The sequence below is a fragment of the Coptis chinensis genome, chromosome 7 (genome assembly GCF_015680905.1).
Source record: "Coptis chinensis isolate HL-2020 chromosome 7, ASM1568090v1, whole genome shotgun sequence".
Taxonomy (NCBI): Eukaryota; Viridiplantae; Streptophyta; class Magnoliopsida; order Ranunculales; family Ranunculaceae; genus Coptis; species Coptis chinensis.
In genome coordinates, this window is record NC_141462.1 from 16,556,490 (window position 1) to 16,576,409 (window position 19,920).

Here is a 19,920-nt window from a genome sequence, read left to right on the forward strand (position 1 = left end):
TCGTACTTCATGATTTTTTTTACACAGTGGAATAACCTGCCCACCATACTATATAGATTAACTTGATATATATAAACTATTGTTATACAGATACGTGCAGTGTATTATCACAGTCTTAAAAATACATACGGTAGGGAAAAATCGAGAAACTAAACTAAACTCTTCCACTTTCTTTCGGGATTTTTTAGGTTTTGGTCTTTCTAAATAATCAATATTTGGGGTTTGCTCCTCCTAAACTAATCAATCTTGACACAAGTTTTTTTTTTTTGGATCTTTTAGATTTTGGTCCTCTTAAATAATTAGTATTTAGGGTTTGGTCCACACTAATCGTTTTATTAGGTTTTGGTCCTCCTGACTAACAATCAACTAAATTGACATGTGACTCACACACGTAAAGATAAGATGGGTATTTACAAAATACCAATAGTCAACAAATAGTCAATTTGGTTGACTGTTAGTCAAGAGGACCAAAATCTAATAACCCGATTAATACGGACCAAATCTGAAATACCAATTATTTTGAAGGACCAAAACTTAAAAAACCCAAATTTCTAAGGCAAAGGCATTATGAAATACAATGATGTTGCCTTGGGCTTATAGATAGTGAGTTAATGCACCACCTCCCGAAGTAAATCTTCCCTAGGTGGCTAGGTAGTAGATACAACTATAATGACATGGGCAATTGAGGGTCCATGCTCGCTTTCCATCCATGTATAATAGAGATCAACAGCCTTAATCTGGAGCCTGGAGGTCCCCTTAATTTTGACCATTTCAAATATCAGGCTGGAGCCCTTAATCTTGACCATTTCAAACATCAGGCTGGAGCCTGGAGGTCCCCCTAATCTGGACCAATTCAAATATCAAAAGTGTAATATATATCAGTTTCTATTGCGTATTAATGTCATATGATCTTGAGCCAATTTTTAAAAAAACATAAGAGTTATATAAACTCCACCTTAGAGTGACTCCAACTAACCTCCACCATGCACTAAAAGTGTATTTATAAAATGAATTGAGGGCTGATTTTTTCTATGAAGATAGTGTTATCATAAGGGAGATCACCCTTAAAAAAAAACAAACAATTTAATTGAATATGTCATAAATATGGGCCATTGGATTAGGGGCAGCCCTGAGACTATAGGGCCCAAGCCGAAATCCAATTAGGAGGCGAACTAAAATGTGAATCATGAAAAAATAAATAAATAAATAGATATCTACAAATTATATGCCAATCTTACGGCCAACTGAGCTACTTGTGTTTAAGTCTATTGTTTACTAAGCTAATATACAATACATTGTTCGGAGGGTGGGGCTCAAATGTTGAGCCAACTTTTGGAGGGCCCAGCCACTCGCATTGGGTGGTGTGGGACCAACCACACCTCCCCTAACCTTTGGATTGTGACGACTAAAAGATGACGACTGTAGTCACTCCGTCTTCAAGGCCTTTACCCTTTGTGAATCGGATAAATACATACATTCTAAACATCTTTTGACAGTGTTAAGTAAGTCATCTTCAAATAAATGAGCTATATTTTTGTAAGAATGAAACCTACTTTAGTACACCCCTCAAGCCTTAGAATCTCAAGTTAATATTTCTTGCTTCCCTGCGATAAACTTTGCTTCTAAGAACAGTCAAGAGCAAAGATTTTCTTATTTAGAGCAAGCCCAATGGAGACAGGCAAATATAAGATGCTAGTAGTGTGCCACCTTGGTAATTTGGTATTTTTAGTTTGCAAAACATATTTAGCATGTCAAACCATTCTAATTGGAGTTTTTACCATGTTTAGTATATGTTGAACAACGAGGAAAATTGTGTCGTCTATTATCCACATAGAACAATCAACAACCAATAAAAAGAGTCCTATAAAAAAAAAGACACCCTAATGTCATGCATTGGGTTGTTTCCGAAAGGTACTTCTTGTGGCGTGATGGTCTCCGAGCTCAACACTTGTTGGATACCATGAGTGATGGTACAGCAACTATATCGTCTAATTTGCTAGATGCATTGACCTCTGTGGTGAATCTTTAGTTACAGGGACGATGTCCACAGCCGTTAGCAAAATTCATAGCGAGTGCTCCGCTTACTCCACTACTTAAGTCGGATAATAGTATTTGTCTTATAGTTGTGGGCATGATTTGGCTCCGTCTAGTCTCTAAGATTGCAATAAAATGAGTTTTCAAAGATGTGGTTGGGTACTTACAGGATTTCCAGTATGGGGTGGGTGTTTCTGGTAGAGTAGAGGTGATTTTGTACGGTGTCAACCGTATGGTATATGCTGACGGTGACAATACCTCTCTTTCTATGTTGCTGGTAGATTTTCAAAATATTTTTAACATGGTTGATCGGACCACCATGTTGAGAGAGGTGTATCCGATGCCCAGCTATTGCCCCTTGGGTCGAGTACTTGTATTGTCAACCTACGAGCCTATACGTGGGGGATGGCTACATTTGGTCTGCTACTAAGGTCCAGCAAGGCGACCCTTTGGTTCCCCTTTTTTTTTGCATTGGTGTCCTTTGATTCTACAGATCCAATCCAGTTGTCAATTATTGTTATAAGCTTGGTACCTAGATGATGGGACTCTGATTGGGAATACAGAACAAGTGGCAACAGCTTTGGGTATGATTCGGGAAAAATGACATTCTTACGGGTTGGTTCTTAATGTGGCTAAAACTGATATACTTTGGCCATCACTGGATCCATGTCGCTCTACTCCCGGTTTCTTTCCTTCAGATTTCTCACATCCCCAGCAAGGGGTCAGGTTGCTTGGAGGTGCAGTTAGCACTGATGCATCTTTTGTCATGGGTCTTGCTCGCAAGCATATTGACAAGGCTATAACTTTGATGGATCGTTTACTGTATTGGAAGATCCACAGTATGAGTTAGCGTTCTTTCGAGCTTGTGTTGGGCTATCTAAGTTGGTCTTCGTGATTCATACTTGTCCACCATTCATTTTCAGAGAGGCAACTAAGACTTTTGATCGGCATCACCGCAATATTCTCCAGGGTATTGTGGTTTCTGATGGTCCTGGCTTCGGTAATTTGCAGTGACGTTTATCAACACTCCCATTGCGTCTGGGTGGTTTAGGTATTTATTATGTCACTGATGTCTCTACATTTGTATTTGTGGCATCCCGTTTTCAGATTTCTGAGCTTTAGAACCACATTCTTAGGAGTTATGGTCCAATGCCTTTGGATGAGATTTTTGATATTTCTAGCAGTGCATTAAGTCTCTACTTATCCGATTTTGACCTCAATTATCTGGCTGTGAATGCTACCGTCCCCTCAAAACCACAAAATATTTTGGCGGAAGCGTTTTATGGTAAGATTGTTAGTTGCTGGTCTTGAGAGGGAGTTTGATTTATTTGCTCATCAAAAGACAGTCATGGGATGCTTGCAGTCGGAACAAGCAAAGGATTTTTACTTGCTATTCCGATAGAGAGACTTGGACAACATATGTCGCTGATAGAGTATCGTTCTATTCTCCGGTACCGTCTCATGATTCTTTTGTACTCTGACGGTGGTTTATGCCTTGTTTGCAAAAAAAGTAAATTGGGTGTGTTTGGGGACCATGCAACACATGGTCGATATTTTCCAGGTTTCAAATACTGACATGATCATGTCAAAGACATTTTATGCAATATATTTTGGAAGGCTGGAGTACAAGTGAAGAAAGAGGCTTCTGTCAATTTTCTCACTGATCCGAATGAGAGGAGATCAACACTTCGGCCTGTAGATATATTGATCTACAATTAGTCTGAAAGAAAGCATGCATGTCTTGATGTAACTGGAGCCTCTTCATTGGTAAAATTTGGGAATAGAGTCTTTGAGGTGGGAGAAGCAACTAATAGAACAGCGGCAGAAAATATTAAAAAAGACGAGAATGCTTGTAAGGCTAACCAGTATTGTTTCATTCTGTTTAATTTTGACACATTTGGTTTCAAATTAAACCAATCAATAATAAAAAGATTTTAGCTAATATAGGGTAGAAATCTTAGGAAAATATGAAGTTTAATGAACAGGTAGGGATAGGGATATGTTGTAGCCCACCCACAACCTTTTCAAATATATATATATATATATATATATATATATATATATATATATATATATATATATATATATATATAGGATAGAATTTTTGGATTCTTGTATTTGGGATATAATTTTGATTTGGGGTTTTGTCATAAAAATCAACATTATAATAGATTCATATTTGATAAGTTTTGGGGTTTCTATCCTATAACGGTAGATTAATTCATCTTTATAATTTGGTGGATGGTCTTCATGTTTTATGTCCAAATTGAAGCTTACACACATAACAATTCTGCCTTTTGTACACAAGTTGTGTACATAGTACATACAGCATATATTGTGCCCTCTGTTACCTTGAATTTAATTATAGCATCTGCTAGATAAGACCATAACTTTATATATTGTGCCCTCTGTTACCTTGAATTTAATTATAACACCTGCTTGATAAGACCATACCTTTCGCACCAGCCGAATTCAGACAAAATCTAGCAGCGCCATTGGAAACACGACTTCATCGGATGCTAAAAGCCGTATAGCACCTCTTAAATACAATTGTCATGTTTTCAAGAAAAAAAAAATACAATTGTCATGTCCTGGGCAACAATAGAATGTGATGCATACTTCCTACATAACGTTTATATTCCTAAAGATTTGTATTTAACACTGTCTTCCTTATCCTATACCAATTTAACATTGCTCCATCTTGAAAACAGAGCATCATAGATCCCATTGAAACCATCTAATATAATCTCTGAAATTAAAGATCCGTTGGACATTTCGAACTATGCAGGCATTATTCATAGAAAACTGTATATTGCGAACCTAGCTCATAAAGAAGAAAATGTCACTATCAAGATTACAATAAGAAGATGCGTAAGACAATAATTTTACTATTTCTAACAACTAGACCTAATTAATGTCAAATCCATATTTAAACCAAAACAAATACGTACAAAAAACATCTTACTCAAGTCAAGTCAACTGAAGTCAATCACCATGGCTATCTCTCTCCCCAACCTTTCTCTGCAACTCATCAATGCGAACAACAAAACAACAATCAATTTCCTTCAAATGCTTCACTTCACGAGGTGGTGAGGAAGATGGAGAGTAATAAGGAGGAGAACCACATGGTGTAAAAAATGGAGACTCTATCTCTCTCTCCATACTCATCATTACCACTTCTTCATCATTCAATGAATAACTACCCTTTGTCCTGAACTTTCTATCTGAACAAGATTTCTCACTTTCCAAATCTTCTTTCTCTTCTTCCTTGATAGTAAACAATACCCTTGATGGTCCTTGTATTTCCTGCATTTCTCGCCATTTCACTAACTCATCTTGTTGTTCATCGTTGATGGGATGAATGGTTGTTGAAGCAACGTTTGGTTCAGTCCTAGACTTGTTTTTGAAGCAGAACAAGTAGTAAAGAAGATGTTTTGAGGATGAAGAAATGGTGCTAGTAGTTAAAATTTCACCGGAGTTTTGAGATTCTGGTGAGTTGGTTTGTTTCTTTCGGCGGCAGAAGAGGTAACAGAGTTCAGTGAACAAAGCTATGAGTGAAATAACGAAAACTACAGTGAGTCAATTCCTAGTCGACTCAGATCGCTCATTTCTAACACTGGAGAGAAAAAGAGTCAAGAGCTAGAATCATAGAATTTTATGAAGGAGTGATCCCTGTTGTTGTGTGTTCTAAGAGCCGGTAAAACGGTAGATTTGAGTCATTTGACTGGGAAGTGAAAGGTAGAGAGTGAGTTGTAGGACCGTTGTGTGACTGGGTATAGAAGGTTGAGAGTAACGTATAGATATGGAAAAAGTAATTAAAGGGGGATTTTTTGGAAACTAGTGCAGTGAAAGCGATAGATGAAAAATAAATGGTGAGGTGATTGTTATTTTGGGTATTTTTAAAATTTTGGATTATTTTATGGACAAGAGGATTGAAATATTGAATGCTCCGTTCCACAAGTCAGAGGGAATTATGAATTATCAATGTGTGCACCCTCCTCACCATCCTTCAATTTAATTTCGAAGGGGGTCGATGGTGTAGTTGGTACTTGGTACTGTAGTACAAAATATCAGCATATGATTATTTATTGATTTCTGATTTATGGATATGTATCGTGAATATATATATATATATATTTTTTTAAGATATTTGATATTCTTTCACATGTAAATATTGTGGATATATCCAAAATATCGGCAAATATCATAGATATTGTGAATATTTTTTAATTTATCATGATATATTATTTATATTTATTTGAAATATAATGATAAATATTAAATAAAATTGTTACATATACAAAATATCATTAAATATCACAAATATAAAAAATATCATTGAAATATCATCGATATTTGCAGTCGTATATATCTCTGAACATATTGGGATATTTATATATCTTTTTCTGAAATCTAGATAAATATCGATAAATATCGCGATATATCGGGATATTTTGTACTATGCTTGGTACTATAGTTCGTGATTCCCAACAAACTTCAGAATTTTATTCGGAATTTCAATTTTTTAAAAAAACGGAATTCCAAATATAGAGTTGAAATATCTGAAATTCTAAAATTATATGAAATTCCGAATGTGATAGGAGTTGAAATTGAGTGAATTTCGGATTTTGGATTTATTGGAATTATGTGAATTCCAAACTGTGCTTGGTCCTTCGTACTTGGTATTTCAAAAGGGGTAGATGTGTCAATGCCAGTGATTTGGAGTTTTGGATTTCAAATATACACTAGATTATGATTATCAAACTGAGATCAGAGTTTGAGACAATTAATCAAGGATCCAAGGCTTTGATGGACCACGGAATTATTGCTGATATGATATGGAAATTCAACCAAGTAGAAGCCAAGAAGTATGCAACTTCTGTTATGACTTTTCAGTTATCAATTATGGTTATGATGGCGTTGGATATCGGCAAATATCATAGATATTGTGAATATTTTTTAATTTATCATGATATATTATTTATATTTATTTGAAATATAATGATAAATATTAAATAAAATTGTTACATATACAAAATATCATTAAATATCACAAATATAAAAAATATCATTGAAATATCATCGATATTTGCAGTCGTATATATCTCTGAACATATTGGGATATTTATATATCTTTTTCTGAAATCTAGATAAATATCGATAAATATCGCGATATATCGGGATATTTTGTACTTATGCTTTGGTACTATAGTTAAGTGATTCCCAACAAACTTCAGAATTTTATTCGGAATTTCAATTTTTTAAAAAAACGGAATTCCAAATATAGAGTTGAAATATCTGAAATTCTAAAATTATATGAAATTCCGAATGTGATAGGAGTTGAAATTGAGTGAATTTCGGATTTTGGATTTATTGGAATTATGTGAATTCCAAACTGTGCTTGGTCCTTCGTACTTGGTATTTCAAAAGGGGTAGATGTGTCAATGCCAGTGATTTGGAGTTTTGGATTTCAAATATACACTAGATTATGATTATCAAACTGAGATCAGAGTTTGAGACAATTAATCAAGGATCCAAGGCTTTGATGGACCACGGAATTATTGCTGATATGATATGGAAATTCAACCAAGTAGAAGCCAAGAAGTATGCAACTTCTGTTATGACTTTTCAGTTATCAATTATGGTTATGATGGCGTTAGTTTCTCACTCTACTATAGAGCGGTCAATGGATCGGTTTGAGTTAGATTATGGGAAATCCAAATCCGAACTGATAAAAGTTGGGAATTCAAAACCGAGCCGAATCAAAAGAAAATTGAGAACCTCAAATAATACTGAAACAAACCGAACCAATAAGATATATTGTAAATTAAAACCAAACCGAAAATTATAAAATTAATTAAATTTTAAATTAAATTCTAAATTAAATTAATTAATTTTAGCTATACAATTGATAAATATATACAAAATTATTTATAAATATTATTAAAATGTTATTTTATTGGTTTGGGTTAATATTGGTTGGGTGGAAAACAAATCCAGAACCAAACCAAACCAATATCTTACTTTTATTAGTTTGGTTTTGGATTAGTGGAGGACAAACCAAATTATCAAAATCTAAACTATTTTTTATTGATTTGGTTCGGGTTCGAAACTATTGGCAGCCCTATAACTATAGCCAGTAGGGTCACCCGTGCAAAACAAATTTGAACATAGACTGTGGCCTGGCCCCACTTATTTCTAGTAGTCTATCACTCTATCTACAGTTCTACACATTGAATGAATCGGGCTTAGGGGGGTGGGCAATGGGCGATTTAGGGCAACCCCTAAACATTTAAAGCCCTTCAAATATTAGAGGAATTAGGGCCTAACCCTCGCTTCTAAAATAAGATAGGGCGGGCCGGGTCATAAATCTAAATCTCAAGCCGACCACGACCACAGCCTAGCTTTTTAAGGGCTTTAGGGTCGGCTTTAGGTGGGGCTTTAGGGCTTTGGGGGTAGGCCTATATATTTTTTTTTACTACATGGGTTTTAAAACTTCATTTATATTACAAAAATGTCTAATAATCTACAAACTCAAAGTCCAACCAATCTAGTAATAATCGCAGTATAAGTCCAAAATTTAAAATCTTGACATCCACAATCTAATGAATCAAGACATCGAGAGTTCAAAATTTGTTCTTCCTCAGACTCAAACCCTCATTAAAATTACATTTAACATTGAAATACGTAGACAAATAATTATATTATCATTTTAAAGGAAGAAGTAATAGATATAACGAAGAAACATAATAGTTTTGGTTATGGTCATGGAAGTTGTTAAACTATTTGTAATATCATAAATTATTTTATAATAGATTCAAACAAATATAATATTACCTTTCTTCAATTTAAAAGTGATTCAAGCTTTGTATATGGAAATGAAAATATTGGCTTTTGAACAAGTGATGGAGAAAGGTTTGAGATTACAAATGTCATTTTTCGACAAAGGTTGTTTTGGTTTTACATGTTCAAATGTCATACGTATTTTTCTTTAATGGTGTGAAAAGGAAACTTTTAGTTTTAGACTTGACTTGGATGTGAATAAAAATATAATTTATAAAAATAAGTGAGAAAAGAAATTGAGAATAATAAGTTATGGACTTTGACTTGATGATCGAAAGGAATAAAGTCTTATTTTTATTAAATTTAGTCTTATTGTTTCACATTCATTTAAGTTGACAAGTTTTTGTTATATAAAGATGAGTTATTGGAAATACCATTGGGTGTAAGTGATAAATTACTGAAAGGAATGATGTTATTTTAATTGAAAATATTTAACAAAAGAGTTGGACAATTATGGTATGTGTATTTATAGTGAAAGTGTGAAGCAGGGGCGGTTAGGGCTTGGTTTAGGACTTAGTTAGGGTAGGGTTAGAATCGGGCTAATGAGGGGCTGAATTAGAGATTAGGGCCCATGTTTTAGAATCTTAGCCTAGCCGCCGCCTAGAAGGCATTAGGGCGGTAGGCCCTAACCTCATGAGGGCTTTAGTTGTGAGGGCTTTATAGGGGCTTAGGGTCCGGATTCGGTCGGTAGGGTTAGGGTCGTTAGGGCCAAATTCCCCCCTAATCGGGCTTATAATCGAGAGTAAGCTTGTGATGACCGGGTTGACAACCAACAAGGCAATTTGCGGACTGCACCTAACGAGCAAGCGGTGAGGCAAGTAGGCGACCACATTACCCGGGCACCTTTTGCAAATAGAGTGGTTACTCTCCATTTTTTGAGCAATTCATAAACTCATTCTAATCCAACCCCGGAGCGGATGGAGATTGAATACATCTTTCAATGCAAGTCCAATAGGGGTTATATGCAATGCCCAAAATATCGATATCGATGAATATATCGGTGTACCCAAAAAACGATATATATTGGATATATTCAATTTTGTTTGTGACCATTCCAAATTATTTAAAATATTGGAAATATCGGATATATCGGAAATATCATATATATATCGGAAATATATTAGAAATATCGGATTTATATTTAAAAATGGTCAAAAAGTCAACTGATATATATCGTAAATATCGGATATATCGATTATATCGACGGTATAAAATTTCATATCGGAAATTCCGATATATATCGGGAAAAAAATATTCAATATTCGGTGGATATATGTCGGAAATATCGATATCGGTGTACCAATTTACCGCGATATATCGAATATATCAATGATATTTTGAGACTTGGTTATATGGGCTGCTAAAGGCAAATATAGCACCCCAACTACAAAAATATCATTCTAATGAGACTGCTAAAAAGTCTTAAATTTAGAATAAATCAAAAATCCAGCCAAAGTTAAGACCTTCGCTAGCAGCTGCCATAATAAATTTCGGGATACGAACTGCCGTCTGTTAGTTATGTATGTACGGACGGCAGAAACTATGATGTCTGTCTCCCGTTTTAATTAAATGGACGGACGATAAACACTCTGCCGTTTGTACCTGGCAGACCTAAAAAACCAAAAAAAATATTTTCTACTAAAATTTATGTACATATAACTATTAAGTTTTATCGTTTTCTTACTAATCACCATTAAATTTTCTCGTTTGTACAATTTTTTTGCTTATATAAAAACCATTATCAAACTATATGAGATTAACTAAAAAAAACAATGTCTCCTCTTACATATTTATTTCTTTCTTTAGTTGCTTTCATGGCTATCCCCGAATGGTCTCACTAGTCGGATTGCCCTACCAGTGAGTATTCAGACTAAGAAATAGACAGTGAAGAAGAAAAAGATGATGATGATGAATGACTTCGAGACCCGTATTGTTATGAAAAGGGTAATGACGAAACAAATGATGATGAAGATGATGAGGATGAAGATTGATGCTCTGTTTTAATGTTCTATTTTATTTTCCTAATGTTAATGTTCTGTTTACCTTTAAAAAGTTTGAATAATAAAACACCTTTATAATAAACACATCAAATGAAATATTGCCTAAATGTTTATAATAATGTTCCTAATTATGTTCTCTTTATATTCTTTTATTTTATTAATATTCCTAATCATTATGTTCAGATTGCCCTATTTAGTTATTGTTTTTTGTTTTTGTGTGTGAGAAAAGAAGAAGAGTGAGGGATTGAAGAATTGAAGGAGCGAATTGAGAAGAGATTCGTACGTTATAGCGTCTGGAGTGTACAAACGACAGAATTTGTGTCGTCTGTTGTAATTTAACATACAGACGGCAGAAACTCAGCCGTCTGTCTCCCGAACTTAACAACTGTTAAAAAATGTGATTGGAATGATTTTTTTTGTTTTGGGCTACTAAGTATGGCTGAGCCTGCTAAAAGACCTCTGTGACACTTTTCAGCAGCCTGAACTTGCTCTCGGAAAGATTAAGTTTCAAAATCTAAAACCTTTGTTAACACTAATTAAAAGGAGCTAAGTGAGTGGTTAGCCCGTTATGTTTTATCGTACTTTTATTGGTACTGTGTTTTCTTTCTTATATTTCCAATAGGACAAATCTCTTATTTTGTTTTGGACTTGTATTTTGGTTGTTTTCTTAAATGCAAAGTAAATTATCCTCTAAAGGCATCTCTAATGGGGAGTGTAAACAATATAAAGTGTAAAATTTACACTTCAAATGCTAAAAAACTCCTTCTAACGGGGGTTGTAAATCATAGGTAATAAGTTATTAGTCAATAGATGGGGTGGGGAATTTTCCATCCCGCTATTAGTTAATGAAAAAACTCGGACGTCACTTATAGTAACGTCTGTTCAACTTAAAAACTCGAACGTCACTTCAACTCACGTTTAAAGCTTTATTTTTTTATTTGCGACGGTCTAAGTATGTCGCTCAATGATTTATAACTATTACAAAACACGGACATTACTTTGAATAATGTATGAAAATGGACCACTATTTGTTTTAAGCTTTTGCGACGGACCAAATCCGTCATTTTTCATTATTTTGAATGGGATGTGACAGTTTAAGTCTGTTGTTATATATTTTTACACATTTGTCTCAACTTACCATTGGAATAGTTACAAATAGTAAATATACACTTTATGTATTTGGGATTTAGATAGAGTGTATATGGAGGTGGATTTTTACACTATTTATTGGAGATGCTCTAACCCTTAGATAGAACATACGAGATTATTTTTATTAAGGAGATTTTCTATTTTTTATTTTTTATTTTTGTAAAAGATTACTTTGAAATTTCTAACATGGCCAAATTAGCTTTGCAATATTCACGGTCATTTGCTCGGTCCAAATTAAATATCCAACGCCACAGTACAAAATATCAGGATATAGGTATTTATCGATATTCAATTTCTGGATATGTATCGTGGATATATTCTCATCTTTGGGGATATTTGACATTGTTTCACATGTAAATATCGTGTATATATCCAAAATATCGATAAATATCGTAGATATTATATATATACATTATTTATATTTATTTAAAATATAATAGTAAATATTAAATAAAATTGTTATATACACAAAATATCGCCAAATATCACCAAATATATCCAAATATCATAAATATCGTCAAAATATAACTGATATTTATAGTTGTATATATCTCTAAACATATCGTGATATTTATATATCTTTTTCTGAAATCTAAATAGATATCTCCAAATATCACGATATATCGGGATATTTTGTACTATGTCCAACGCTATAAAATCCAAAAATATTTTATGAACCCAGATTCCTAGAAAATACAAAATCAAAATATCTGTGTTCCAGGGAACTCTAGAGTCGCGCGCTTCGTTAATCGTTATTTTGAGTAACGTACACAAAAACGGCTCAGGGGTCAAATGATATGATGACATCCTCGATAAGTGTTGGCATGCATAATTGTCTCGACTCTCCAATTCGTTCCCCTCGAAGCTTAGCGCGGTTCAAGTATAACCATAACTACTACTTAAAGTACATAACCGTAACTACTACTTCTGTGAGAGATTAGAGATTTAGAGCGAGAGAGAAAAATGGGAGTTCCATCGTTCTATAAGTGGTTAGTTGACAAGTACCCCAACGCGGTGGTACCCGTACGAGAAGCAAAAGGAAATGAAATAGACACTAGAGATCCTAACCCAAATGGAATAGAGTTTGATAATTTGTACCTTGACATGAATGGAATTATCCATCCTTGTTTCCATCCAGATGATCGAGTTTGTTCCTTTACTTACTTTTTCTAGTGTCTCTATGTGTCTTTATGTTCCTCTTTGTTGTAATAATATGCTTTGTTTTGGTATGTCTAAAATGTTTTTCATGTGCATGCAGGAACCACCAACGACCTTCGATGAGGTGTTTCAAAACATATTCGAATACATCGATTGGCTTTTTAAGCTCGTTCGGCCAAGGAAGCTGTTGTTTTTGGCAATTGGTGAGTTTTAATTCTTGTATCAACTTAAGTTGTCCATGACAAAAAGGTTGCAGTGTTGCTGATGCAACTCTTCAAATGCATTAATTATAACCATAAAAGTGGTTCGCTCAAAAGGAAAAGTAAATTACAATTTAAACTCGTACAAAAAAAAGCATGGCAAATGTACTGAATTTTTTTATTATACGATTTGTGCATGTCTCTGCTTACGTGGACTCAAAAAAAAAATCAGTCAATACTCAATATTCCTTGCACCTAAGAAATTGAACTTCAATTTAATGAAGGAGATATTATTGTTTGAAAGTATTTCAAAAGAAAATTTAAACATTATAGAATGGTCATATATATAAATTTCCTTCAAAACATCTGTAGGAAAGAAAAAGAGAAAAGCAAAATAATAAACCTTCAAAAGTATCAGTAGATAGAGTGAAGGAAGTTGAGCAGTGTAACTTGAAAAAAACTGCAATAGTATAATTGCCATTCCTACATGTAACTGAGTAACTGACTATGCATATTTTTACACAAGACAGCATTTTCACTTTCTAAAATGTAAAACTCAGCAATGTTGTCCATCTCGCGCCTCATCCAACTAGCTAATATAATATTATTTCATATTGTTATGGTGTTCATATTTTCATGTAGATGGAGTAGCTCCAAGGGCTAAAATGAATCAGCAGCGTTCAAGACGATTCAGGACAGCTAAAGATGCTGAAATCGCTGTGGGTGTTTAGTTGGTTTGTTTCACCATTATGTTTGTAGAATGCCTTTTAAAGTATTTACAGTATGTGCTTGTATGGGTATTGTAGGAAGCTGAAGAGGAACGCTTGCGAAAGGAGTTTGAAAGGGAAGGCAAGAAGGTTCTTCCAAAACAAAAGTTGGAAGTATCAGATTCAAATGTTATTACTCCAGGAACAGAGTTCATGGAAAAATTATCAAATGCTCTAGAAGTTTATATATGTTTGCGACTTAAGAGTGATATTGGTTGGAAAAGTATAAAGGTTTAATGCTAAACTATCTAGAGTGCTACCTAAATTTTGGTATTATGTATTTATCTAACCTTTTTACAGGATTATGGATATATATTACAAAGCTTTAAGTGTCCGACAACAATTCCCTGTTCCATGGAATCTTCATAATTAATGAATCATTATTTAAAACTTTATCATAACGGTTGATAGTATTTGATGTGCTTTGAAGGTTATTTTGTCTGATGCAAATTCTCCCGGTGAAGGAGAACACAAGATAATGAAGTTCATACGCCTTCAAAGGAACCATGATGGTTATAATCCAAATACTCGTCACTGCCTATATGGTCTGGTATGAACATCGAACTTCATGTTCTTGTGCCTCCAGTATGTCAATGCAATATATTTGATAATTGTTTATCCCTTGTAGTTTCCTCCGGGGTCATTACCATGTATTGTATCTTTTGGGTATGTTGTTATGCAGGACGCAGATTTAATAATGTTGGCCTTAGCTACCCATGAAATACATTTTACCATTCTAAGAGAGGTCAATTGAGTCCATAAATATGGATTTTGTTATTTCCATAAATACATTTCACTTATTAAATTAACAAATTTACATTAATAATTATTGTGTAGGATGTGATCATGGAACAAACGCGAGGAAGTATGGGTCGACCTTTACAGAGCTGCCTTTCTAACGTGACCTCTGCCTCTTCACCATTGAGTGAAGAGTGCTCTAATAAATGGAAGCCGGCCAATGTATCTAGAAAACCATATCAAAAACCATATCAGGTAGTCTTGCCTCGAACTTTTCTAGAAGTGCTTATGTGATGCCAAAAAGTCATTTGAATGTCTTTATTTATATGGTCATTTCTTTGCAGTTCCTCAACATCTGGACCGTGAGGGAGTATTTGGCGCTTGAACTGGAAATTTCTAGCCCTCCATTTAAGATTGATTTTGAGCGAATTATAGATGATTTTGTGTTCATTTGCTTTTTTACTGGGAACGATTTTTTGCCGCACATGCCCTCTTTAGAGATTAGAGAGGTCTATTGTCATGCCTGATAATTTTCAGAAGCAATTATTAATTGAATAAGCTTAGGTATATGAAGTTTAATTTTTGAAATATGTACTGATTTATATTGTATTGGCAGGGTGCGATTGATCTATTGATGGATGTATACAAAGATGAGTTTAAAACTCATGGAGACTACCTTGTCAATACACACAAAGTATATACTATCTCTTTGTTTTTACATGCATGGTAGAAACTTCAATGGCTGTTACACGTTCTGTAATTCAAATGTTTTTAAGCAGCTGGAGGAGAAAGCAGGATATCTGAACCTGAAGCAGATTGAAAAGTTCATACTTTCCATCGGATCATATGAAGAAAGAATATTCAAGAAAAGAATGAATATGAGCCAGAGTATGAAGAAGAGAATCATGCAACAAATGGCTAAAGAAATGGATGATCTGGAAATTAAGGTGAGCATATCCTGTGAAGTGCTTGGCCGGCCTTCACATACAATTCTCTTCAGCAGAGTATACTTGACTAGTTTTATTATCTTCTATGTGCAGGAAGAAGACCCATTTATTCAATTCCCTGTAAAGGACTTGGTGTTGAATGGAAGGCATGAGCATTGCAAAGTACCAACTGTGAATACTTCTAAGTCTGATTCAACATCAAGAGGAATGTGTGCTATTATTGAAAATGAGGTATATAAAATGTTTGAATGTAATTTAGAGCTTGTTCTGTTTATTTTGGTTAATACATAAATATGGAAGGTTATAGTTTTGGATGACTACTTTAGTTATCTCCTTGGAAAAACATCTAATGAGTAGATATAGGATTGTTGGGGATGCAAACAATAATTCTGTGCATTGCATCTCCAATATTTTTCTCAATTAATTGTCAATTAATGTGAAATTGCCAATGCAAGTCCTTTGTTCTACCACTCACTAAAGAGCGAAGCCAACATTTCAAATGGCCTGATTTAGTTTGAATAGCATGATTCATTCGATGGATAGTTTTGCTCTTCGTGATTCATCTGTAGGACATCAGAGGTCTTTACATAAACAAGTACATGTGGGTGGAAGCTGATTCTCTCTAGATGAAGCTAAGGTATGTCCGTCGTTTTCAGAATTGAATGAATCTCTTCCATGGTGTTTGCAGGTGCTGAAGAATACGGAAGAACTGAAGAGAAGGGTGAAAGAGGTAATACATCAGAAATCTGACTTATTTAAACTAGGTGGCCTGGAGAAAGACACGGTATGTGCTTGTTTCTTTGTGAGATTTTCCTTTGGTTTGCTATGCTCCTTGGAAGTACAAATGTTCATTGGAAACGTTTGTAAAGGTGGCAATCGGTTTTATCTTGCAGATCCAATTGGGTATGCCAGGTTGGAAAGAGCGATATTATAAGGAAAAATTCTCTGCACAAAGCGGGAGGGAAATTGAAAGTATACGTAAAGAAATTGTATGTACCGGTTGATATCCTTTTATGAGCACGTTTATGACTTCCTCGTTAATTTAGAATCGAAGTATCTGCAGAAGATTTGTGTTCCATTTGAAATTCAGCGCAAAGGTGTTGTTTATTGATTACATTACACATGGAACATTATTACCTTAACACATAAAGAAACCTTGAGAGATAGAAGGATATATAATGTTGACACTACATTCTGAAATAAATGATTGGATTATATTTGACTGATGAAAAATCTTTGTTATCCAAGCAGCGCCTTAGGCTTGTACAAATATCTTTGTCCTACTAATTTTTCAGTGTGCTTTATGACAAGCATCTACATGCATGGTGCCAATGTCACTCTCTTGTCAACAACTTACATTGACAACTTAGTACCAAATTGAAGGCAATCATGCTAGTGCTCTCAATCAGAGCAATTTCCATGTACTTGGGTATATAAGGTAGTATATATTTTCGGTTCTTTGAGTGTTCTCTTTTTATCCTTTGCAGGTTGGAAAGTACACTGAAGGCCTATGCTGGGTGCTTCAGTACTACTATTTTGGAGTCGGGTCATGGAATTGGTAAGTTCTGTTTGCATAGTGAAATTAGTTTACTCATGGGTCGATGTGACTTCGACATTCTTTCTGCTAAGAAGCTTACATCTGCTTTTGTGCGTAGGTTTTATCCTTATCATTATGGTCCATTTGCTTCCGACTTAAAGGGCCTTGGTGGGGTAAATGTCTCATTTAATATGGGGGTACCATTTAAACCTTTTGATCAGCTGATGGGAGTCCTTCCACCTCGTAGGTTAGAACATCTCCTTGCTACATTGTTTGTCATCTTGTTCTTCACATAACACATCTGAAGTTGCTTTTGTAGTATTTATGCGCTTCCCAAAGCTTACTGGCACCTTGTTACTGAGGAGCAATCCAACCTCATTGACTTTTATCCAACTGGTAATATCAATTTATATCTGGAATGTAATTACTACATTTTAGTCAGATACTAATTTTTTCTGTCCCAATGACCAGATTTTGATGTTGATATCGATGGGAAGCGGTTCTTGTGGCAGGTTTGCTCACCTCTTATTATGATGTAAAAGTCATTAACATACTTTTAACTAAGATCCATCGTTCACTTCAAATTTTATTCATGTAAGGGCATTGTTAAGCTTCCCTTTATCGAGGAAAAACGACTTCTTGCAGAGACCAGCAAATTGGAAAATGAACTTGAGGTACACTGTCATATTTTGTTATCCTTTTTCAGAAGGTAACTTTAGTCTTGAAGTTGTACATTTTGTTGATATTGTTGCAATCCATGATATGATCTCAGGAATATGAAATCAATAGAAATTCTGAGAGTAGGGAAAAGATTTTTGTATCGAAGTTCTCATGATTTTGCTTCTCAAATTTCTCTCTTTATGAGCAAAATGCAACTAAGAAAGAGATCTTTGCCAGGTATGAATGGACAATGTTCTGACAAGGATCTATGTTGTTATTTCTTAAAACTAAACATCATTCTTACAAGTGATATTTTTGAGGTGCTGTTCTCTTTCTCTCAGTGGGGATATGAATGGTTTTATAGCCCCATCTAGTGAGTATTCAGGCTACGATACCTCATCTGTGAAACAAGCGGAAAGTGCTACGAAGAACGATGTACTGTAAGTTAAATAACAAGGTTGTGCATATTATGAACTGAATTTTCCACAGAAGTAATAGTCTTTACTGTTCCAGGTGTGCAACATATGAATTCCCTATTAGCAACACACATATTCCTCGCCTTCTTGAGAATGTAACAATTCCAGAAAAGGTAGAGTTGCTTTGAAAATGCCGTCTTTACATTTTATTTTATGTTCATTTTGCAAAATTATTTTTGTTATAATTATATATGTATTTAAGTAGCTTTGTTGAAAGGTAAGATACAATGATTTCACGAATCCAAATGTTCAGTTAGCTCTTGATTTTTGTGTTTACTGCAAATACTTGTGGAAGAAGAAATTATCTTTCTGGCTTGTAGTTCTCGTTGAGAGTCGTCATTACTTTTTATAATTAAGAAGCCATAATTGAGTTGGCCTCTTACTTGTGTCCTTGTGATTTTTGTCAAGTTGTGATCTTTAAGATAGGTTATGGCATTGTGTTGTGAATACACACTTGATGATAAATATTTATGTAATATAAGTATACATATCTTTTTAGGCATTGACTCAAGTTTAGTATCTGAAAATAGGTTGATAATGTGCTGAGAACAGTCCTAACGTATCTGAAAAAATTCGATCCACGATTTTCTTAAACATCACCAGTGGAAACTTCTGAGACGTATATTTTTTTTCATATTTTCATCTGATGGAATTGTTCCCTGTATCTATGCAGACACTAACTGAAACAGACAATGTGAAGCGGCCACTTTGGCATGAGTATGAGGGTCATCGACCACCAAATTATAACAGGTAAGTTGGTTGATCCAAGTAGTATAATGTAGTTTTGCAGTTCACCTATAGAACCTGCATGCACTGGTCTTTTGGATATAACTAGAAATTGCTATCAGCAGTTTGCAAAATCAAGAAAGATACAGGAAAGTGATTAATGGGGGAAACGTTGCATCACCAGATGCAATGTCCGTCGGAAGGAAGCAGGTCATGCTTGGAGAGGCAGGGGAAGAGGAAATATAGAAGCAATTCACTCTACTCACAACAGGTCTCATAGAGGAATTGGTGCAGCTTAATAATGTATCGGAAATTGGTAAGTGGGGAGAGGTAGAGGAAAGACTCTGGAATCACAATGGAACAGAACTCCTGACTTGCGTAGGAGGATTCAGTCTCTACATGGTTCTCCTGCGGCAAGTGGGTATGGCAGAGGAAATGGAGCAGCAAACAATATGAGACCTATGACATCATATAGCTCCTCATTTGAAATAGGAAAGTGGGGCAGAGGTGGAGAGATGGATGATATCCAATCATCATGGAATCAAACTTCTGATTCTTGTAGGCGAGTTAACCCGTCTTTGGCACATGCGAAAGATATGGGATCATCATGGAGCAGGATTTCTGATTCCGGGCAGATGCGGGCCTTATCTGGTACACCTGTTGCCAGTACGAACAATGTCCCAGT

At 34.8% G+C, this 19,920-nt stretch overlaps 2 protein-coding genes and 1 pseudogene across 3 annotated transcripts; 2 read left to right on the forward strand and 1 right to left on the reverse strand.

The window, feature by feature from the left end:
- Positions 1 to 4,825: 4,825 nt before the first annotated feature.
- LOC147486274 (uncharacterized) lies at positions 4,826 to 5,657 on the reverse strand (annotated as a pseudogene). Its single transcript, XR_015201505.1, has one exon. The product of XR_015201505.1 is annotated as an uncharacterized LOC147486274 (transcript).
- Positions 5,658 to 12,948: 7,291 nt separating this feature from the next.
- On the forward strand, positions 12,949 to 18,208 carry LOC147486275 (5'-3' exoribonuclease 3-like). The gene is made up of 19 exons (XM_086573696.1): positions 12,949 to 13,172; positions 13,285 to 13,387; positions 14,027 to 14,103; positions 14,191 to 14,382; positions 14,582 to 14,701; positions 14,834 to 14,896; positions 14,989 to 15,144; positions 15,234 to 15,398; positions 15,506 to 15,583; positions 15,669 to 15,836; positions 15,930 to 16,067; positions 16,525 to 16,620; positions 16,730 to 16,825; positions 17,324 to 17,394; positions 17,492 to 17,620; positions 17,693 to 17,769; positions 17,845 to 17,885; positions 17,973 to 18,047; positions 18,146 to 18,208. Exons 1-19 carry the CDS (start codon positions 12,990 to 12,992, stop codon positions 18,206 to 18,208), a joined length of 2,091 nt encoding a protein of 696 aa, XP_086429822.1. The 5' UTR covers positions 12,949 to 12,989.
- Positions 18,209 to 18,233: 25 nt separating this feature from the next.
- Positions 18,234 to 19,481, forward strand: LOC147486276 (uncharacterized). Its single transcript, XM_086573698.1, has 5 exons — positions 18,234 to 18,270; positions 18,375 to 18,473; positions 18,547 to 18,622; positions 19,183 to 19,259; positions 19,361 to 19,481. The coding sequence occupies exons 2-5, from the start codon at positions 18,382 to 18,384 to the stop codon at positions 19,479 to 19,481; spliced, it is 366 nt and encodes a 121-aa protein (XP_086429824.1). The 5' UTR covers positions 18,234 to 18,270; positions 18,375 to 18,381.
- Positions 19,482 to 19,920: the final 439 nt, after the last annotated feature.